At 42.1% G+C, this 24,216-nt stretch overlaps 1 protein-coding gene across 3 annotated transcripts in view; it reads right to left on the bottom strand.

Moving 5' to 3' along the window:
• Positions 1 to 24,216, bottom strand: part of DNAJC6 (DnaJ heat shock protein family (Hsp40) member C6) — a 109,895-nt gene that overhangs the window by 63,031 nt on the left and 22,648 nt on the right. Inside the window, exon 1 of one of the 3 annotated variants that reach the window (XM_081144047.1) lies at positions 18,541 to 18,748. The exons of the other annotated variants lie outside the window; for them this stretch is intronic. Within the exon in view, the coding sequence (XP_081000173.1) occupies positions 18,541 to 18,733 (193 nt within the window). The 5' untranslated portion in view covers positions 18,734 to 18,748. Of the gene's footprint in view, positions 1 to 18,540; positions 18,749 to 24,216 lie in introns of those variants that run through there. 3 annotated transcript variants of the gene reach the window in all.

The following is a 24,216-nucleotide window of genomic DNA, read 5'->3' as shown; positions in this document are numbered from 1 at the left end:
GGACTCCAGGTAACTGGGTTTTAAAAACCTTGAATCACTTGGAAGCTGCTCACCTCTGCGGCCTCACCGGTGTGCCTCCGGATCCTCCAGTTCTTTGTTCTAGCCCCAGGGAACTGCGGGCAGTTCCCCAACAGCCCACCCTCTCCCTTCCTTCTGGAACTTTGCATGTTTTCCTAGGTTCCCAGGTGTCCTTAACTGTCTCAAGTATTTTTGTTGTCTTTTCTCCAGCAGCAATTCTGTCTGTGTTACATTGTTACATTTTGTACCTTATCCTAAGAAAGGCCATTCTAAAAGACCTCACATTATTTCCCACTTTGCCAGAGGCTATCACAGGATTAAGGGTTTTTTATCGTTTATGTTCCCTGGTTCTTGTGTCAAACACGATTACATCTTACACTTGCAGTGTTCCTGTCTGCCTGGAAAATCTTGCGAGTATAATCTCATTTGGGAGTCTTCTGTTGATTTTGATACAGTTTTGTCACAGCCCTCTCCCAAAGCAGGGATAGTTAAATTAACCTAACAACAAAACTGCCATCTTATCCTCAATTATCTAGTCCAAGAGATTAGAAACGTATCTTCAAAAGAATTTCTTATAATGAGCGAATCAGATCCGGACATGGCAGAAGCCTAGGTTACTTTGTGAAAGAGATTTTTTATTTATTTATATTCATGTCTATGCTTCTTTTTAAAATTTATTTCTCAATTAGAGTTGACATACAATATTATATTAGTTTCAGGTGTACAAATAGTGATTACACATTTATATAACTTACAAAGTGATCATTCCATAAGTTTACCCCATCTGACATCATACATACTTAAAACAATATTATTGACTATATTCCCTGTGCTGTACTTTACAACCCCATGACTATTTTTGTAACTGGAAAACTGTACTTCTAACCCCTTCCCTTTTTTTTCACCTACCAGCCCCCCTTCCCATCTGGCAACCATCAATATGTTCTCTGTGTCTATAAGTTTGTTTCTTTTTCATTTGTTCATTTATTTTGTGTTTTAAATTCCACATATAAGTGAAATCATATAGTATTTGTCTTACTCTGACTTATGTCACTTAACATAATACCCCCTAGGTCCATTCCCGTTGTTGCAAATGGTAAGATTTCATTCTTTTTTATGGTTCAGTAATATTCCATTGTATACATGCACCACTTCTGTATCCATCTGTCAATGGACACTTAGGTTGCTTCCATATCTTGGTTATTGTAAATGATGCTGCAATGAACATAGGGGTGCATATATCTTTTCAAATTAGAGCTTTGGGTTTCTTCAGATAAATACCCAGAAGTGAAATTGCTGGGTCATATGTTAGCTCTATTTTTAATTTTTTGAGGAGCTTCTGTACCGTTTTCCATAGTGGCTGTGCGATACATGCTTCTTCTTTAAAAAGGTGATACAAACAACCTACAAACCCTTAATAATGATTCTCCAAGCTCTGCACTCAATATGATATAACCAAACACAAGGTAATATTAAAGAGTAAAGCTTGAGGGAACGTCAAGTAGTCTTGACAAATTCTGGACTCAGGGACATTATGGAAAGCATTATTAGAGTTAGTATGGAACAGAATTTGCAGTTATTTCCTTAAAATGTTTAAAACAATACTCATAGAGGAACAATCCCTAAGACATTGTCCTAAAGATGGCACTGGCACTTTTTAAATTTTAAAGCTACTCTTGTTTTTCAGGAGTTATAAGTAAAACAACAGCTGGAATGGAGTCCTAATTCTGTCACCTGCTACCTGTGTTGTGACCTTGGGCAAGTCACCTATTCCTCTTGAGCCTCGGTCTCATCAGCCACGAAATAAAGAAAATTAAACTCAGCTCATAAGGCAGCTGTAAAAGTGAAGTAAAATGATGTTCGTGAACGTGCTCTGTAAACTAAAAATACGGCATTGATGGTTTGTGCTCATGCCCGATGCTGAAGGGCAATGCAATTAGAAGATAAAGCTCTTCCTAGAACTTCAGTCCTTCACCTAAGAGCCCATTTATTTCACCACGCTCTTATGTTCATTGTTATTGGAAGTGCATCAAAAGGATCTCTGCTGAGCCTGGGCACATAACAAATAAGCCCAGAATGTACAATTCCCACAATTAATTACTGGATTTGTGTTCTTTTTGCTTGCTTCTTTTAAAAGAACATCTCAGTATGTGTGTCATAAACCTTTAAATGAATAGCTGAATTAAAATCAGATTAAGAACCCAAGTGCCCAAACTGGAACCACGTGCAAATCCACTGGTGATTGATGGGCTGCTGCCAGTTGATGCACATCTGTGAGGCTCCAGTGACTATAAATAAAAGGATCTGCCATTGTTTTCAGAGCAGCTCAGCCCCTCTGCCAACAGAACAGCCTTTGAGTATCCTCCAACTTTCTATCAATTCCAGGTTTCAGCCTGATGGAATCATCTGATTTCCAACCCTTTGAGTGCTTGAATGAATTTTAAGAGGAAAGGGTAAGCTAAATATTTTTATAAACCACTGCTAATATCAAAAACATTGCTCCTTTCGTAGCTTCAAAGCTCCTGGAAGATCTCAAAAGAATTCTGGCCCTGGCCTGTGTGGCTCAGTTGGTTGGGTGTTGTTCCATGCACAGAGAGGTTGTCAGTTCAACTCTCGATCAGGGCACATGCCCAGGTTGCGGGCTGGATCCCCCAAAGGGGGCGTGCAGGAGGCAGCTGATCGATGTTTTGCTCTCACATTGATGTTTCTTTCCTCTCTCCCTCTCCCTTCCACTCTCTCTAAAAATCAATTTAAAAAAATTTTTTTAAAGAATTCTGAAAGGAACACTGTCAATGTGACCACTTTCAAAGGTGAGTTTAGTGAAGTGAAAGAGAACAATGATTCACTGAGGAAATTACTGCCCATTCTTCCAAATATACCTCAGCAAGGGGGAGTCTGTCGAGCAGGACAGCATCACCCCAGCATCACTGAGGCTTATCCAAAAATGGCACAAATTCCCCATTGGTCCTTGGGGACCAGGGAGGCACCACTCACAATGGGCTCTGTCCCCACTCTGTAACAAACCAACTCTACGATATTTAACGCTCAAATGTGATATTAATTTTATTTCTTGCCTCTCTTCCATTTTCCCCACTCTGGGCATTTGCTTTTGTTACTCTGTCTACTGGGGGCCTCTTCCTGGCTTTTTGCATGATCGATTTCTTCTCATTTTCCCGAACATCCTACTGTAAATGCTACCCATTCAGAAAGGCGTCCCCTCCCACCAGCTCTAAAGCGGCCCCCATCACCACCCCACAATTTGCCAAACAGTTGTTACTCTAAAATATCCAGGTTTCAAGTGTCCCTCCTGTGGCCTACATATCCTGATTTGAGGTTGGAAAAGAGACTTGACCATAGAGAAGTGGTTTCCTCATAGAATGCCTCACAGTTAATATCTGTATGTATAACCCATTCACCATACTCATAAGAGGGAAAAAACAAAACGTTAAAAAGCAAGTCTATCATATTAAATCAGAGCCTAGAAAAGTCTGTGATCAATCAGAGCCTATGATCTCTAACCAAGCCCAGCAAGGCTGGCAAACATAGGCAGGGCACCAGGTCTCAGGAGATCCTGAGAGACTCCAGAACCCAAGGAAACAGTTCAGGCCCAGGAAAATAATGCACATGAGGCAGTGGGCGAATTAAGATTCCCAGTCTGGCATCAGACCGACGTGGAGTCAAATTCCAACTCCACCACATGTAATAAATAAGTCCTTTGGTATCTCTGTGCCTCAGTTTCCTCATGCAAAAGAATATCCCGAGGATCGTCGCTCACAGCAAGATGCAGCACAGGGACAATAGCCTTTGCATAGTTAGTCACTGTATCTTTTTTCTGACCTGAGCTCAGACTTGGCGAACAGGATGTAAGATCCAGCCTTTCAATTTGGGGCTCACAGCCTACTGAAAACAACACTTCCTGCTCAAGTTATAATTAAAAAGTGTCCGGTTATTACATGGCATGAAAGGGCTTTATGAAGTGTTAATGAGCAACTCCAATTTGTATGGCATCAAAGTGAAGAGGGCAATGACTTTGGGCCACCAGGGCACCGGGATAAATGGGTGGCAGTGTCATCATGCATTTGCTAGGTGACCTTGGGGAAGCTATTCATCTCTCTGGAAAAGTTGATCTGCAAAACTGGGGATTAATAATAGTACTTGTCTCCCAGGATTCTTCTGAGAATTAAATAAGATAATGCGTATTAAGTATTTAACACATGTACGGCAAATAAACAGTAAGACCCAAATAAATAACAGCTATTTTTACCATTCTGACCTCATCACCAAAGATTCTGAATTTCAGTCTTTCATGAAGTTCTGAGAATTTCTCTTGACTTCCGTGGGAGGTCCTGTTTTGCCATCTTTCCTAGAAATGAAACTAAATGTGATTAAGTTCTGACCCATGGGATGTGAGTGGAAGTGAGAGTGCAAATTCCAAGGTGTTGCTTAGAGAAAAGGGGTAGGCTCAGGAACCGACGTGTCGGTTGGCCATCTTAGATAAAGAGAAAGAGAGTAACACCCTAAGGAGAATAAAGCGTCAAGACAGAAGGAGCTTAGGAACTAGTTATTTTATATATTAGAGCTGCCATTCAGATCAGGCTTTTATATGAGCAAGAAATACGCTGTCATCGGTTTAAGCCATAATTTTGATGGTCTTTGTTAACACACGGCCAAACTTATAGCCTTGTAAACATTGTGACAATGTGGAGAAAGGAAGAAGAAAGGCACAACGTGGTAGACCCTGGCACACAGTAGGTTCTCATAATTACTTGCAGAATTAAACATCCTCTCTAGGACTCCAGGCAATCAACCTAAATTTGGAATGTTGAGATCAGCTCCAAAAACAAGAGGGATGGTGGCCAGCTGGAGGGTGTCCATGGGAGAATGATGAGGGCAGTGAAAGGTCGAAAAAACCCATCTCAGGAGGAAAGACTGTAAGAGCTAGAAGGAGAAAGGTAATCCAGACCAACAGGATTAGGTTTCAAGTAACTCAAGGGTAGTAAATTGAACAGGGCTCCTCTCTTTGGACTCTAGTTTCCTCATCTGTAAGAGATAAGACTAGAAATCATTAAAATCCCTTCTAGCTAGAGCAAGAGGGAGCTATAGATTCAGAGCAGTTTATGTTGCACCATAGGACAGAAATACAGCCCACTACATATAGTGCTGAGGGAAAGAAGGGAAGATTTCCAATGAACATCAAAGACAGCTTCCTAGCCATGTTTCTTATCCCAAATTATAACGGCTGCCTTCCAAAGTCCAGAGTTACTTGACTGGAAGAGTTCAATCAGAGGTGAGACAGGCTCCTAGAGGAAGAGCTGAGTTTGGGGAGGACCATGGAGTTAAAACAGGCTCAGCTCTTGTGTACAGACTGGTCAGCAGACAGTCCTGGATTTCAATGCAGTTCTGTCACTTACTTGGTGACATTCACCTTTTTTTGAGTCTCCATTTCCACATTTTAAAAACTGAATAGTAAGACAGGACTTGAGATATATTGTGTTAAAGGAGAGAATACATGTCAAGCGCACAGCACTGTGCTAGGCTCGTGGCTGCCTGTAGTAGTCATCAACATCATATTAGCTTTAGAAACAGAGGAGGAAAACGTGAAGAGCTCAGGAGATAAGTCAGTCATCCTGGCGTAAGCACCAGCAGGCAGAGGGCTGGAATCTGTGGACTGGGCAAGCAGTGGCACAGCCAAATAAACTAGGCTGGCCACATACATGCTGTGAAGTGCTACTCAAAGAGTAGGAGGAGAAAGAGAGCTGGCAGTTGGAGGCTGATCAGAAACTGGGAAAGGACTCGTCCAGGCTCATCTGCCCACCCAATATGTATTGATTATCTATGAGCAATTATAAGATGAGAAAAATGCACAATGAGGAAAATACAGGGTATAATCAGGGCCCAAAGAAGCAGCGGCTGACCCAGATTTAAAGGCTCAGATAAGGGTTTTCCAGAGAAAGTGATTACTGAGGCAAAGGTGTTTGGAGTGAAGGGTAGGGAGAGTGCTCAAGCTGATGCTGTGTTTACGGAAGGGCGGAGAATCTCCCACTTCCCCTTTGAAATTCCCACGTTCCATGTAACCCATAAGACTGCTAAGTTCTTTCCCACTCTAAGGTTCTACAACTATGGCTTCGAATGAAAAAGCAAAATAAATTAAATGCCCTATACATTTGAGTTCACTACACTTTGCTGGTTTTCTAAATAGTGGTGGGTGTGAATGTTGTTATAAAAAGGCAACATGTGGTCTCTTTGTGGTGTTGGAATTGTAAAGTATCTTGACTGTGGTAGTGGATTGATGAACTCACACAGGTAATAAATAGCACAGAGTGTGTGTACACACATGCACGCACACACACACTAAGACCAAACCAGGGGAGTATGAGGTGGAATGTATCAATGTCAATATCTTGACTGTGATATTACACTTCAGTTTTGAAAAATATTACCACTGGGAGAAAAAGCAAAGTTTACAAGGATCTCTCTGTATTGTTTCTCACAACTGCATGTGAATCTACAATGATTTCATTAAAAATTTCAGTTATGTAAGTAGCTACAGAAAAAGAATATAGTTATATAAAATTGCAGTTATGAAATGGAAATTCATTGCTGAAACTGTAGCAAAACATATATAAAATGTTCAAAGTACTGGTACTCTACTGTCCAAAAATCCTTTTATAATATTTTGATATAGTTCTTTAATTTTTAAACTACTATAGATCCTTACAATGATTTTCCTGTGTGAACATATAAATATGTGTGTGTTTATATAGTTTAATTCAGTATATAGTTTGTTTCTTATTTATTTCAAAATTTTATATTTCAAAGATCTTACCATTATATTAAAAGTTTGTTAAACAATTATTTCTGATGGCTATTTAATAATACCTTATTGGCATATCATAATTATCAGAACTAATCTCCTGAACATTTTGGGCTGCTTTAAATTTTTTCCCATGATAAGTAATTCTAAAATAAATTAAATCTAACTGGCTGCTGACATTACTGAGATGAAAGAGAACAAGCCCCTGAAATGTTAGAGAGGATCTTAGAAATCATCTGACCAAACAATCCCCATAAAACACACACCCACATATAAACCACTTTGTAGTTATGGAAACTCTCTGCCTATTCTCACTTTGGGAAGTAAGGACAATGCACCATCTCAAGATATATTTAAAAACAAAGAAAACCACTACCAACTTTGCTCGAAGTCATTTTTGACCCCACAGAATCAAGCAGGAAAGGCAAAAATAAAGAAACTAGAGAGAAAAAATGTTTGAAGACTGAAACACGGCAGATAAGGTTCATACTTCTGAGTCTCTATGAAAATGGGGAACTGAACAATTTTAATTCTGTTTCTTCATCCATAAATGTACCCTCCTCCTCGCAGGTCCTCAATAAATATCTGTCCTCTGGATGAATGACTGAAGTTACCGGCACATACAGGTAACTCAGCGGCTCACTGGGGCACGAACATTCAACGTCCCTCCACCTTTCCAGTCGGCTCCTGTTTGGAATGTCCTTCGTCATCGCTGTCCTCACCGGAAGAAATCGAGCCTACACCTCAGAGCTAGCACTAGGGTCCCCCTTCAGAGACGCCTTTACAACCCACTAACTCACTTCTCACCCCTATTCTCTACCCCATCCGTACTCTGTCATAGATACATAAACGCCTGTCTCTGCTCATGGGGAGGGGGCAACCTGACGGGTGGTCTGCTTTTTTTTCAACTGTGCACAGGGCTTCTCCATATTCACAGGTAAGCACCCTGACTAGAAATCGAACCCGCATCCTCTCGGTGTACGGGACAGCGCTCGAACCAACTGAGCCGCACCGGCCACAGCTAGGTCAACATCTTAATCCTCGCAACGATCGTGTGAGACAGATATTCTTTACCTTACCCTAAAATGAGCAAAGTGGCAGGGGCAGGATTTGAGGCCAGGAAACACAGATCCAGATCTGAGTCGTCACCGCAATAATACTGTCTTCTGTGCTCCTCTAGCGTGGATACCATGGCTTTAGTTTCCTTTTCTTTTTTATCTCACAGCACAGTACTCAGGCTGGTTGTCACTTAATAGTGCTTGCTGAATGAACCAATGCTTGAATGAACAAAGAAAGTCTATCTTGGGTTCCATGGAAACTGAGACATGAACTTGAACTTCCTAGGACTTTGGCTGCTTCCAGGTAATAACTCTACCTAAACAGAACTATTTTATAAGTAGTCTCACACACTGTTAGTAGGAACTTAAGTTGGTACAGGTTCTAAAGCAGCAATCTGGCAAGATCTAGTGTAATATGAAGTGGGTGTGTGCTTCCTCCTAGCCATTCCACTTCTAAGAAGAGTTTACCAAAATATATGCTCAAAGATATTTACTGCCTGTCAATAAAGGAACTGGGGCTTCAAAGCAGACATTGGAGAAAATGAGGTACATCTCTAGATACTAACGTAGAAAGTTATCCAAGATATAGTGTTAATTAAAACCTAATTAGCCCAGCCGGGCGTGGCTCAGCGGTTGAGCATCGACCTAGGACCCAGGTGATCGGGGTTCGATTCCTGGTCAGGGCACATGCCCGGGTTGTGGGCTCGATCAATGACTCTCTCATCATTGATGTTTCTATCTCTCTCTCTCCCTCTCCTTTCCTCTCTCTGAAATCAATAAAGAGATATTTAAAAAAAAAAAAAACACAAACAAAAAACCTAATTAAATAACAGCATGTATAGGATTCCAGGACATACAGATACACATTATATATGAATGTGTGTGTGTGTGTGTGTGTATATATATATATACACACACACATGTGTGGTGTGCAGGAATCTGCTTATGTCTACGTGGTTGTGTATACAAGCTTGGATATGCACAGAAAATTCTGTAAGTATATACCAGAAACCATTCATGTTAATCATGGAGAGTCAGACTAAAAGCTGGGGAGAAAGGAAATGGATTTTTTTCATTTTTATACCACTCTCTGAATTGTGTGTTCTGTGTAAAAAAATTTTTTTTTCATGAATATGTATCAGTGCTATAAGCAAAAACAGGGTTTGGTTTGGCTTTGGTTCGTAAGATACAAGAAGCCCAGCTCTCAGACAATGGCTTGAAAACAAAGCAGCACATGAAATAGAACTGTCTTCTGTTACGACTGCAAACGCTCAAAAACAAGACTGTGTGTGAAAGGCTCCCGGGCTCTGTGCGCCAGTAAGAGGCATAATGGAGACAGTTCTTTCCTGGCACACACTGAGAGATGAAACCAGCTCCTGCCCTGTCAGAAGAATTAATGGCTGGATTTTAAGACCAATAAGTAGAGTGAAATCCTGCTATACTTTTCGAGGCAACCTAAGCTAATTTCCCTAGCAGTTAAAACCCAATTTCTCCTGTGCTTTCCTGCCAGCGTGTCTCCCCCTAAAGGAGCTGATAGATCTTGGCCACAGGATGCAAGACCTCAGTTCTCCTCCTTGGCAGTCTCTGCCCCTCTCCAATATGTCAGAAGACCTGGGCATGCTGCTGGCTGGGCTGTGTATCACTCACTGAACTTAATGGAGCATCTCACCTCTAAAGCATTTCGTTGATACCCCCTACTTCACTGGATAACTGTAACAACTAAATATGGTAGGATATCAAAAAGCATGTTGCCAAAACTAAGATGCTGTGAAAATGTTAGTTCACTTGAACTTGAAAAAAATAAAGGCTGACCATTAATGCTGAGCAGTACAGTTGCCGACCTCATCTATGGCATGCAAATCCAGCGCACAATCTGGAATGCACAGAAAGCCACCTCAAATGCTTTCTCAATGCAAGCAGCCAAAACGGTCTGTTAAAAGCACAACTCGGACTTCCTTTGCAGTCATTCTCTCCTGGCTCACTAAATGCCAGTTACACCACCTACCTACCCCTTTCTGCAAAGCTTTCTCCCCTTTCTAGGTCTCTGCAATTGCTGTACGTAATACTTGAAATGCTTGCTCTACACCCAGTTTTTTTTTTTTTTTTTCCTGTTTGTTCGTTCAGGTATAAGCTCAAATGTTAGCTCCCCAGAAAAGCTTTCCTGATCACGGTCTGTTGAAAAGGCCTCTCTCCTCCCACCAGCACCCTGGGTTATTCTCACCTCACCCCATCCCCTCATAGCATTTAGCATGCCATATAATCCTTCATCTTGGTTTCCTGGTTCATGGTATATCTTCCGCACGATCACGTAAGCTCATAAACGCTGAGGTCTCATCTGTCTCATCCTTCACTGTATCCCCTGTGCCTAGAACAGTGCCCAGGCACACTACGCAGTCGGGAGGCACTTATGAAATGAAAGAATAGCGCCGTTCATTGCAAAGTGCTTTCATCTACATTCTCACACTGCACCCTGCCTGCCTGCGGAACAGGCAGGGTCAGTGAGATTTTTCTCACTTGAATTACCTGCCCAAGGTCTCGTTTCGTAAACGACAAAGCTAGAGTTTATATCTGGGTTTCTGACTCGTGATTCCCTAATACCCCCATGGCCCAACAGCATCCAAAAACTGGACTTGGAAGGGTTGAAAACAGAGCAATTTATCTAAGCTTCAGCAACAGGGGTGAGAAGGAAAACGATCTGCAGGGCTGGGGTTAGAGAGACAGGGAGGGGAAGGTGGCGAGCTATTATTTTGTACTCCCTTGTTGCGAATTAGTAAGCAATAGTCTTTCCTTCATTGGAATGAAATACAGTCGCCTCGGGGATGGCGGCTTATGAAACCTCTCATCGCAGAGCCACAGGATGGAACATTTTGCTAATTGAAACAGTAAGTGAAATTTTAGGTAGGTCAGATACAGTTACCCAAATTGGAAAGTGACACCAGCGTTCACACTTATTGGACCACATGCAGCAAGCTGGGATCTAAGTCATACACACACCCACACACAGCCCCCAAAACTAGAGTCATCCTCACACCTTATGGCATAGGGCTCCAAGTCTCCCAGATATGCTGACTCACGGACAGGGGAGAAGGGGAGAGGACCTACAAGGGAAAGGGCCGGAGAAACGAGAAGAAGAGAGCCGAAGGGGAGCAGAAACCAGGGAGGAGAGAGGGACCGAGGAGGTGAACACGGAGGGGAAGGGGAAGGAAGAGAAGGAAGGGGGACTGGAGAAGAGGGAGGTCATGACAGAGGAATAAAGGGCAGGGAGAAATGAGGACTGTTATACTGTTGTAAGGGTTTTGCTGCAATGCTCAAGTGGCCAAATACGAGTACAGGCAGTCCTGGGGTCAGGGTTTTTTCCAGGCATTTGTCTGTTTCCATAGAGACCAAAAATTCTTGCATCAATAATCACCTTTCAAATCTCACTGGTGTTTGAATTTTTCTTCCTGTGCTCCCATCGCCAGGCAAGGAACCAGAGGCTCACCCAGTGAGAACAGGCATAAGGGCAGGCTGGCTACCCTACACCATCCTAGCCTCCGGCCTCAGGCCTGGACTCAGCCCAGTGCCATAGAGCTTCAGTTCTAGCGTTTCCACGGATTACCTGACCCCTCCCCTAGGCAAGCACAGGGCCTGCTCCTGCCTCCTGCCCTCTCCACAGCACTCCCCTGAAGAGCTGCACAGCCCAACGGGCAGCCTACCAAAAAGCTGAAAGCCTGGTGAGACCTTGTGCCAAGCTGACAGTGTGTATTCAGCTCCTCCACAAGGTGCCCGTGGTACATTTTGCAGCATAGGAAACCAGTTGGTCACATTTTCCCTTTCTGGACAAGGCTGGAAATATTCCCTCTTCTCTCGCCATCCAGGCCAGATGTCTCTAGCTTCCCCTATACCTCCCACCCCACGTCGGGTCAGCTGTCAGTCTGTCCATTCTTCCGTGTGATGCTTTCCAGAGCTGCCTGTTTTTTCCGCAAGCCCTGGTTTGGACCCCCACTATTTTGCATTTGTTCTCCTGATCCTCCAGGCAGTACCCCCTCCTTCCTAAGTCAGAAATTCCTAAGGCCCAGGAGTCTGTGTTTTCCACCAGCGTCCCAGGGAAATGGGACACAGCTGGGAACCACAGATGAGGTTCAACCTTTACACCTGCAAATTACCTCCGGGATTCCCACATCCCTTTCTTCTCCCTGGAGCTGCAGGAAGACATCTGGGGGCCAGGGGCACTTTTTCCTTGGGTGCCCATTCCCCCATTTAAAAAATTATATATTTTTACTGCATTTGTATAAAGAATAATAATTCCTAACCGTTAATACTCATTTTTAAAAGTCTGGTTTTTATTTATTTTTTTCACCGGGGGAGGGGAAGCATCTGTGTCTCATAACTGTTATCCCTAATGTACGCAAGTTTGGTTTTATAGATGAGCCAACTACAATATAGGTAGTTTGCTATCTTGGCCAATAAGGGGCCCAGGGAGATTAAGCCTAGTAAGCCCTGCCATAATGTTATAAATAGGGTCAAAAAATTTCAATTGCATAACATGAAGAGCCTCATTATTGCAAAAATAACAAAAAACAATTTTTTCCAGCCAGCCTTCTGTTGCTATATAAAAAAGGAAAAAACCCTTTTGTCATCTATTAGCTGTATAGAGAAAAAGTTTATTACAAATAAATGTGCACCAAGCATTCATTTTATCCTCTTCTCTCCTCTCTCTGCTGCAGAAGATAAGAACCTTAGCCTGCTTCTTCTGAGAATAGGGTTGGGAGCCAATAGCCAATCACTTTGTATTCCCGTCAGCATCATCACGGGGCCCATTTCCATAGGGCTCTACTGTCACTTAGTGCTTCTCAGGGAAAAGTACTCCAAGTGGTAGCCAAGAGCAACTGTACACCTTTGGGGGCCTGGGAGTGTACACCACAGTGGTCTCAGCAAGTATAAAATTCCGGTTTTTAAAATAAATTAAAATTAAAGCAGTTCTGTGGGCCTTAAGATTCTTGTGGTCCCTAGGCACTATGCCTGTTGGGTAAGTTGGCCCTGCCTCACCCCTACTCCCAAATCTTCAGTGCCCTCCCATCGCCTACAAAATAAGGGCCAACCTCCTCAGCAGGCTCGCCCTGATCTGGATTCAACCTCTCTTCCCAGCTCCATCTACCATAGAACCTCCCACTATATGAGCTCCAGCTTCTAGGCGTAACTGCAGTTTCTCTCACCACATCACACACGATGATGCCGCTGTGCCTTAGCCCTGGGCCTGAAATAACCTTCCTTTCCTTCTCCACCTACTGACTTCTGGCCCAAACATCACATTCCCCTGTGGCCTTCCCTAGTCCTCCAGGTTGACATCACAGCTCCTACTTCTGCACCCTCATAGCATTTTATATGTATATTTATTATACCACTTATTCACCCTGTTGTTTGCCAAATACACCCAATTCTAATGGGCATTTCTTTCACGACATAACATTTCTGAAATCAGGAAGTGGCTATAACATATGCCACCAGGTAGAGGACTGTGCTGCAGCAGGCCAACAACAATTTTCTGCACATGCAAACCCAACACCACACAGAAGGCACTGACTGAGTCATCTGGCTGTTTCCTTGGTGGGGTTATTTGCATTGTTAACACCACACACAGTTGAATTTTCATTTCTATCCCTAGTACCTTTTAAAATTATATGTTTATGCATTATTGAAATAAAAAATGTTTTGGACCTAGACTATGGCCCATAACATTCCAGGTAAAGCAATTAAAGGTAGTAAAAACTGCCAGATCTCTTGGCACATGTCATGAAATTTTCTAATTCTTTGGACCATGAAGGACTTATTCCTCAGATACTGAGCTGTCTTGTCAAAAGCTTCCAAGTAAATGTCAAGAGATGCTGTTTAATATGCAATAACTATAATTTAGTTTTTTCCTGAATTACAAGTTTTGCCAATAAGGAAATGTATACAATGTAAACTCCAGGATTCTTCAATCCACCTTGAAATTACAGATCCTTTCCTAAAGAGGTTCAAGATGGTGAGTACAGGTTATAAAAAGCAGTAAGTCACCACAAAGCTTACATATAACTACAGATAGCTGAAGATGATACAAAGAATTTTTAATATTACACCTGAAAATAGCTAAGAGTCAAACTTTGTGATAACAATGAAGAAACACACAGATTTACAGATAAAGTTACCTATTGTTAGTCTGTTAAAAAAAAAAAAAAGTATGCATTTAGTGTCTCTTATTTTTCTGCTGAAAAGCATTACCTGAATGATGAATCATACAACAGATTGCATTTTTTGGCCAAAAGAGCCCAGTGTTTCGGTGAGCTACTTTCTTTACATTTCCACGTTAGAAAACTCTTTGGAGGTCTGAGACTATGTATTAACCCTCTTTCTCTTCCCTCTAGTGTCCTTGCATCTGAAACATGCTTATTATTGAACTGGTCTATCTTTTTGCCAATAGTTTCATTTCTTTCAAGCCTGGGCTCATTTCTGTTAAAATCTAGCTGTATGATTATTTTCAGTTCGGATGGACATATTTCATTATAAATGCCCTTTTAAAAAATTCAAAATCTATCCTGCTTTCATTCATTCGATGAGTATTTATCAGACTCCTAATAAATGCCAAGTGGCGACAAGAATGCAAAGGTGAGCAAGACACAGCTTGGCTCTGAACTTCACTCAGTCTAGAGGGAGAGACAGGCCAGGCAACATATCACAACTCAGAGCGACCACAGCTCTGACGGGGATGGACAGGCTGCTTCAGGGGCATGGAGAATGGCCATCTTGTGCAGCCTACAGGTTTAGGGATCCTGAAGTCAAGTCCTGAAGGAGTAGGAGATAACCTGGAAAGTGGGCATCTACACGGTAGTGCAAAAGTAGGTTTACAGTTGTGAGTAGGCAAAACAGAGAGTTTATTATTGTATTATTATTTAGTAATTATTGTATCATTTTCCATACAAACCACTGTAAACCTACTTTTGCCCCACCCTGTTATTTGTTAAAAATAATTTTTTCCCAGTCAGATTCATACTAAACAGGGAAGTATTTCAGCATTCATTTGCACTATACTTTTTATTAAATCAATCTTCACCTGAGGATATGCTTTTATTGATTTTAGAGAGAGAGGAAGGGAGAGGAAGAGAAACATTGAGCAATTGCCTCCCATAGCGCCCCAACCAGAGATCGAACCCACAACCTAGGTATGTGCCCTGACTGGGAATCAAACCCCACAACCTTTTGGTGTATAGGACAATCCTCCAAACAACCATTATGAATTTGGTAAGTACAGCCTAATGTTGGAACACTTAGTGACTCAAGATTGGGAGTCCTGTTTTTTGCAAATTCTACCTTCCATAGAAGGTGAAATGCACACAAGAGAAATATGGGGCTTCTGAGCTAATGAATTGAGATAGCTGAAGTGCCATTGGGATATGAGAGGATGACCTTTGAATGACATTTTTTTCTAGCGAACAATTCCAATGAAGAAAAAGTGAGCCAGGGCAGGTAGCGAGCTCTCTGCAAGTTACATCTGAGTAGGCAACTGCTCTGGAATCTACCACTTGAGAATCTGTCTACTTAGAAAGTCATTACACTTCTCTGAGCATCTGTCACTCTTTTACCTAAAAACAAATGGGGGAAAGTCAAAGTAGATAATATTGTTTCTATTTCAACAACTGGTTGATATGCCTACACAAAAAGACAGCTTAGTTCAATGGGAAACACTTAGACCTTACAGCCAGAAACCCAAATCTGGCTGTCACTAAGCAGCTATTTTACCTTTTTAGTCTCCTGCCATCTCTAAGAATAAGTTTCCTCATCTGATTGGGAGAAAAATTGCAAATATGTTCTCATGTTGTTTTAAGCCTCAAACTAAAGCTCTATTATGATTCCCATTTTATAATGGGGAACAGGTTTAAATACTTTTTAGGTTTTACGGCTAGTCACAATAGTGCAGAGGTTTGATCCCAAATCCTTAGACACATCCTGCTTACTCTACCTAGTAGAATTCTGGGGAAATGAAATAAGATTACTGTCCAAGTGTTCAATCTATAACAAGTAACTATACACATATAAGGTACTGTTAAGACTAAGCTTTAAATTCTCTAGAGTGAACTTGACATATTTTCTTCATTCATAAACATTTCTTTTACAGCAAAAGCCCCATGAACCACCTAGCCTATGCAGCACGTCACAGCACAATCAGATGAATGAATGGGCAGAGTACTGCTACTTTAGAAATGATCCATGAGTTTAATTAAATATCTTAAACAAATGAATACATTTACACTGCACAAGGCCACTCATTGAGGATCTTAGAAGAAAGAACTATAATTAGACAAGACAGATATAGTTGCACTAGTAAATGAAACTTGCTACCCACTGAAAGAAACTCCCAATCTCTCATCCAAACCAAACAGCATCCTCCCAAACTGCACTCAATTGCAAATATGCATCAAAATAATCATAAAATACATAGTGCCACAATAAAGCCACAGCACTCCCCTGACCAGAAAGGGGGGGAGGGGAATAAATCCCTGCAACCTCTTCATATAGTGCTAATTTGATTAAACTGAAGAATCAACTCCTAGTAATAGCACTTTAGAGATAACAATATTCTTTTTTGTTTTTTTAAATATATCTTTATTGATTTCAGAGAGAGGAAGGGAGAGGGAGGGAGAGAGATAGAAACATCAATGATGAGAGAGTCATTGATCGGCCGCAGCCCGCAACCCGGGCATGTGCCCCAACCAGGAATCAAACCCCGATCTCCTGGATCCTAGGTCGATGCTCAACCGCTGAGCCACGCCCGGCTGGGCAAGATAACAATATTCTTAATAAAAATGCTTTCCCATTACAATAGTTTGTCAAGGAAATTCGTTCTTCTTTCAACCTACAGAGAAACTGATTTCGTGAAAAATATAATCTTCAAAGAAACAAAACTTACCATAGGGCGCTGTGTGTTTGAGTTACTGCCCCTATTAAATGACAGCCCCCTAGAGGCCAAAAGTGTCTCATTAACTACTATATTCCCCACAGTGCTTGGCACAGTACCTGGCATTTAACAACCTCAGGAAATATGTGTTGAATTTATTCTAGAATGTAACATACTTTAAAAACAAATTCCATTTCTAAATGTGGAAAATCCCTATAAAAGTTAAATACACAAAATTTCACAGTTTTTTCATTTCCCTGAAGTGGGGCTCCTCCACACTCATTTGGAAACTGTTCATTTTCATTTCAGTTATTTGTCTACATGTCCACTACTTCCAGAAAGGATTACAGTGGCATCATTTGGAGTACATGAGTCTTTATTTAAGATTTAAAGGAGATCATATCCAGTCTAAAGATGGTTTGGACTTTGATATGTCACAGATTTGGAAAAACATGAATCAAATAACCATGTACGACATCAATACCCAAACTCTTGAAACCATCAGCCCCATCTTAGCTTTAATTTAAAATGATCCTGAGAGAACATCCCACCAAAATCTTATTTAACCTCCGTAAGAGCTTGTGTGGGTAAAACTCGTTTTCAGGCCAGAGCACTTGAATATTTGTTAACAATATTTCAACCCACTTACAGGATGAGAAAGTGGTAGCTCAGGGAGAGCCAATGCACAATTAAAGCAGCAAGCATTTCCAAAGTGCAGGAATTAAACTCAGCTTAATTTCATGACTTTCCAAACAACCCAACCTGAATCTTTCCTCTGCAGTCCTCAGTTTTCCAGTATTAAAGTTATCAATGTAGAAGAAACCACTCAGTACTTCAATTATAAATTATCTCTATGTAAACAATCTTCAGATCCTAGCTCCTTGAAAAAGTAAGCAAACAGCTATAATAATACTCCTGGTCCAACATGTATATATTAAATGAGTGCTTTACTATGCAAGTCACCAAAAGAGCATCCTCAAGAGCCAAATCCAACTCGTTAAAATGCTTTATAGAAGATGCAAGCCCAGATTCAAAGTATGGAGGCATTTCCATTTTCCTTACATGTAAAGGTTTATGAAATATTAATACACTCAATGCAAAAAGCTAAAGAAAAACAAGATGAAAGCCAACAACACATGAAAAAAAAAATTCCATTGTGCAAATCATAAAAGCTGTGTAAAGAGGTTCTAGATCCCAGACAAAAACTTCTCAAGACACAGCATTAACCCTAGCAGACAGCATTGAGAAGGGGGCAGAGCTTCACACAATTGCAAATAACATCAGCATTACCAGAACAACTGGAATAAATACCATGCCCAGGCTGCAAAAACAATCAAAGCACACTAGCTCCTTCATCTCTCCCGCTCAGGCAGCAGGGTAGAGAGCGTCTGCCTCTCCCCGCCCTCCTTCCCAGCCGCTCCACGCGCCACCCCCTCCCCTTTCCTACCCACGCCTCCCCTCCCCTTTTCCACCCACCCCTCCCTCCCCTCCCATCCCCGCTCCCAGCAGGTGAATCCAGCAGCCTAGCGAGATTAAGAGGCGCTCGCTTTGGTCACTGGGCCTCCGGGCTGAGCTAACGTTTCCTAGCTCCCTGGACTAGAGAAATTAGAGACGCGAAGCCCTGGTGGTATTAGGTGCCTTCGCCTCTATGCCGGCCTCGCCCAGGCCGGGGCTGGGGTGGGGGCCGCGGGCTAGGGGCTGGGCCGCGGAGCTCAGCCCCGCGCTCCCCGCCGCGCTACCTGAGCTGTCCATGGTGCTGGCGCGGTCCGGAGGCTGCCTGGCGGGACTCCGCGCCGCCGCCCCGACATTCACTCTCTGCTTGGCGCCACCCCCGCCGCTCCCCGCACTTAAGTCCCCGTTACTGTCCACCAGCTGCAAGGATTCATAACCATCGTTGCTGGTCTTTTTCCGGTAGTTCCCGAGGAGGCTCATGGGCAAGACCAGAGAAGAGGGGGGAAAAAATCAACCTGGGAGACGAATGGAGAGGTGGAAGGTGGAAAGGGCTCAAGGAGAAATTTAAAAAGACACACACACAAAAACAAACAAAAAAAAGAAAGAAGGGAAAATTATCAAGTGCCCGACATGACGCAAAGAGGAGGGAAAGAGGGAGCGGCCACGGTGGCGGAGCGGAGAGGGGCGCGGCGAAGCCACCGCCCTGGGCAGACCGCGCTCTGGGCGCCGGGCGCAAGGGAGGGAGGGAAGGGAAGGGGAGGGACGGAGGGGCGGCGCGCGCGTCCCCGGAGCCGCCGCGGAGCCGCCGGGCCTGCCGAGCTCCAGGCGCCGGGCCAGCCGCCCTGGGCTGGAGAGCGCCCGGGAGCAATCCCTTCGGTGTCCCCGCCGCCAGCGGGGCAGCTCCGAGCGCGCTGCCGGGGGAAGGCAGACAGGAGAGGGGGCCGGGAGGGAGGTTCTCGGGGAGGTGGGCTGAAGGCGGAAAATGGGGCGGGGTGGCGGGGGGAGGGGACAACTACGACCGGAGGAGAGGGTGTTTTCGAGAGTGAGGTAAAGAAAGGGGCTGGGTGTCTCTGGCTGGTAGGCGTTGGGGATGGGGGGGGGTCTGTCTCTTGGTAAGATCCAGACACGCCCATTTCGTATAACTTAACCTATATTTTCTGGAAGATTCGGGAAGTCAAAACCACCCCGACGGTGACCGTCCTGAAGGACTGACTTGTAACTCAACAGAACGGCGAAAAGCACGCGTGTTAGGTCAGGCTCTGTGAATGCGAGGACAGAAAGGGACGGCAGTGTTCCTGCACCTTTCACGTAATGGGGATGATCCCTAAGGGACATGTCACAGAGCCGCTATTCCAGCGCCGGGAGGCAACTGGGGCGCGTTCCACCAGCAGCACGCGGGACTGCTTAGGCACTGCGGGAGGAAGGAACTGGGGCAGGGGGGGCACGGGTGAACCTGGACAATTTCAGATCTGACATCATTTACCTGGGGACCTAGAGAAAGGACCAAACCACTCAGCTGGCTTGAGGGGACGGTTGGGAAGCTAGTTAAACAAGGATTTCCTTTCCACTCTCCAGCCCCTCCCCCTTTTTTCTTTCATGATTTTGGGCAAAGAAAGCAATCAGTCATGACTAGAGGAGAATTTATCATGAAGGTAATGAAGCTTAAGGGTCAGGGCCCCTTTCTTGCCCAAGCCCCTTTCAAGGCTGTGTATCTAATTTAACACTTGTGATTTCATATTCTTATTCTTAAAGTGGACCCCAACATTGGGTAAGTTTCAAGCCTTACAAAGTCTGGATATAACTCTTAAGTCTCAAAATGTAATCACCAAACGTTCATTTTCACCTGAAGACCAGGTGAAGATCTTGATTAAAAACTGCCCTTTTTCCCTACTAGGATTTGGAATGACTAAGTGAGAGGCTTTTCCAAAGTCAGAGTTTCAGCACCAAAACAACAAAAAAGTGCATGTTTGTAAAATTGTCTTAAGCCCATACACAAAGCCAGCGTTGCCTTCTCACCTTTCAGGGCTTTCTCCTGCTGTTATGATTTTGGTCTCCTAAGGGCACAAAATCAAACTAGATCATCTAGGAGACCTCGATCCAAATCATTTGGAACCCAAAGAGTTTCCTGGAAGCTATAGCTCTATATAGGTCTACATAAAAGACATTAATTGGGTTGGGAGACATTTTCTGTTCAAGGATCACGCAAATGCAAATTCTTGTAAGAAGAGGATGACTCAGTAGGGGCCAGAGTGCTGTCTTATAACGTGCAGTAAAATTGTGCACATGAAACCTGTATAATTTTGTTAACCAGAATCACCCCAATAAATTCAGTTTTTTAAAAAAAGAACACTGTTTTATAGACTCCCCAGTCCCTGATCAGTTGCCTTCCTAACTGCATTACCTGGTGAAGGTATGTCTGACCTGAATTGCAAATCAGTTAATGCTCATTTACAAGACCAAACCATTTGAGTGGTAACAGTTAAAATTGTAATAAAATTTTAAACACAATCTGTCAGATTGAGCTATTTTAGTTACTCAACAGAAGTAATACTCTGTAAAGTCTAGTAAATAAATCTTTTCCAATTACATATTAAATAATATTTTCCTGCACATTTCCTTCTCATTTAATTCATTACTGACCCACAGGGACAGTAAAAACCCAGAGTCCATCATGTGCCTTGACAAATTCTGGATTTATAATCTCCGGATTAAGAGAATTTAGAGAAGACCATTTTTTAAAAGTGAAAATTATTTTCAAAAAGAGCACTCTCAGTTATTTTTGTTCAACTGTTTTCAGACTTGCAGACATATTGCTGGAAGAAGTTTAGATGAAACTTATGCATTTGTATTTCTGGATATATATCTCCCCAGTTTGCAAATTTAAAGAAGAAACATGAATGGGTTACAGGGACCGTTTTATTTTTATCTTTACTCTTAATTTAACATAAATAAAATCAATTAGTATAACTATTAACAACCATACAAAATTAGGGATATAAAGAACCTACTGGGGCAGGAAAAGACAATAGCTAGATTAATTTACAACATTCTAAAAACTAGTATAAGGCTTATACTGGAATATACACCAATTTCAACACTAAAATATTTTTATCCTAAGATCAAATTCATAAAGAGTTCACTTATCCATGAAGATCTCTTTTTGTATTCTATAAAAACAAAGCATAATAAAGATACCTAACACATATAAGTAAATACTTAATAAATATTCTCTATTATTACTATTATTGATCTGGCTTGGGCACAGCTCTACCCTTGGTGCTTGACAGTCCTAGTTCCTCAAATGGGAGGAACTCAACAAAGGCTCAGTATTACTTTTTCAGGACTATACTAATGGAAACTTTTACCTGTGATTCTAAATGAGAACTTGTGCTTAAATTATTCCTTTTTTTTTTTTTTTTTTTAATATATCTTTATTGATTTCAGAGAGAGGAAAGGAGAGGGAGAGAGATAGAAACATCAATGATGAGAGAGTCACTGATCGAGCCCGCAACCCGGGCATGTGCCCTGACCGGGAATCGAACCCTGATCGCCTGGATCCTAGGTCGACGCTCAACCGCTGAGCCATGCCCAGCTGGGCATTGTGCTTAAGGAAGGGAGATGGCACTGGTGAAACCCAAGGTGAACATTTAGAGCCAAACTCTCCTGTTTTTCCAATATCAAAACTGCTCCATAATTTACCTTATCTCAAGAATACCACATCATACATCGGGCAGAGCCAAAGGATTAGATGCCCTCTTTGGGGGAGAGCATCCTTTCCCTTTGCCTTTCTATTGCTGACTTCAGTCACTTTCATGAATTTGGTGAAGATTATCCACACTAAGGAATATTCAGGAGCCAGGCCCTATTTCTCTCCATCTCCTCCACTCCCAAAATGCTCCCCTGACACAGCAGATGTCAAACTACTTTTGTGGTGGGGATAGGAGAAGACGAATATATGACACAACCTCTCTGGGATTATGATCTGTACTTTTTGACTTCCAGGAACTATAATACCTTGGTTAAAACTGAGGTTTTGGAACCATATTTCCTAGTATTGAATCCTAGTTCCTGGGCCTCTTAGCTCTATGACCTCAGGCAAGTTACTTAACCTGTCTGTCTCACTTTTCTCCTCTGTAAAATGAGCATAATAATAGTACCATAAGAGTAGGGTTGTGGTAAGAATTAAATGTAGTAAGTGCTTAACAAATGCTATTATCACTGTTGTTCTACTCTTTTCATATGAGTAAGTCATTTTTTCAAAAATGCAATTTCTATCCTTAAAATTAGGCTAAATTCTGTCCTGCCTACTTGTTATCATTATGACGTATGATAATAAAAAAAGTGTTATGTAAAATGTGAAGTGACTGCTTTGCCTTGAGTTTTTAGACATTTTCATGCATGTCTTTCCCATTAGACTTTGGACTCCTTGAGGACAAAAATTCATGTTTTGTTCATGTCCATCTCACACTCATTAGAGACTGAGTAACTATCTATTAATAAATTAATGAACAAATTAAAATGTATTAGTATCACCTAGTCTAGTTTGTGTTTTTTTTTAAAACTAAATGTTGTGATCTACTAGTAGATTATAAAAACTTGGCAATTCATGACCATTATTTTAATAAAAATGAAACAGGTTGGAAAACATCAGTTTGGGCACATGGCAAGATACTGTTTCTTGAAATATTATTTTAGGTTTGTGTGCGGGGTGTGTGTATGTGTGTGTGTGTGTGTGTCTGCTCAAAAATGACATAACTGTATTTCTCACTATGGATCCCAGTATTCAATGTTTGAATGTCTATATATGACAGAACCCCCAGTACTGAAAAGTTCTAGTTCTCCCCCAATTTTTTAATCCTCACCGGAGAATATGTTTTTATTGATTTTAGAGATAGAGGAAGAAAGGGAGGGAGTTAGGAAGAGAGAGAGAGAGACCGGTTGCCTCCTGTACACGCCCCAACAGGGGATCAAACTCACAATCTAGGTATATGCCCTGACCGGCAATCGAACCTGCAATCTTTTGGTGTAAGGGAGGATGCTCCAACTAACTAAGCCACTCAGCCAGGGCTAGTTTTCCTAATTTTTAATGGCCTATACACTGTGACATCTGAATTCACTTGGATAACTGGACAACAAAGAATTCTGGCTAACCAGACAGTAAATGAGAACAGAGCTTCTACTGTGTTTTCTCTGTTGCAAAATGTATTATGATTAGATTTCTAAAATGCACTTCTTTAATTTTCTGCTTTAGCTAACAGAAATCAATGAATAGTATCGAAACTTTCTTTGGCAACATGACTCAGGTACATAATTCCGATTGTCTTCTTATTGAATAAGGCCTGTGAATATAGTGGGTACAAAGTACTGAAACTGAGACCAAGGTACTCAAACTGGCCACCAGAAATATTTTGTTTGCCCTGTACTAAAAAAAATAAAAATAAATTGTTTTGCTTAGATGCCTTCATAGAAGGTAGACAGGCTTCAGTTTGAGTGCCACAGTTCATCACCACTTCCCAATGTATGATACCCAGTCTGTCCCACTTGCTCCCACTGTCAGTCAGCCCTTTCAGGTATTTGACTTTGAGACCTGTAGTGTAGTGGCCAAGCCAGAGGAGTAACACCACCAAGACAAATGCCAAAAGCCATGTCTTTAGGCCACAGTCCAGAAGAAAGAGCAATAGGCTGGGAATCCTCTCCTGCCTCTATTATTAATCAACAGAGTGGCCTTAACAATCATTCTCTTTCTCTTGGCAATAAAATTGAAGGTGTTAAATTACTCAATTTTCCTATCCTTCTCAAAACTTTAGTTGTCATTTTCCTCTTTCTCCTCCAAATAAAGCCCAGAGGGAAAAACCATGACCATTTAAGTGTTCCAGTAGCTAAATCCCAGTTACTCTTAAGTTCTTCTACAGAACGCACACATAAGTGGTGGAAGCTGACAAGAGTTACACATATAGAGCAGA

Source organism: Miniopterus schreibersii (genome assembly GCF_964146895.1).
Source record: "Miniopterus schreibersii genome assembly, chromosome: 8".
Taxonomy (NCBI): Eukaryota; Metazoa; Chordata; class Mammalia; order Chiroptera; family Miniopteridae; genus Miniopterus; species Miniopterus schreibersii.
This window is presented reverse-complemented; position numbering and strand designations above follow the sequence as displayed.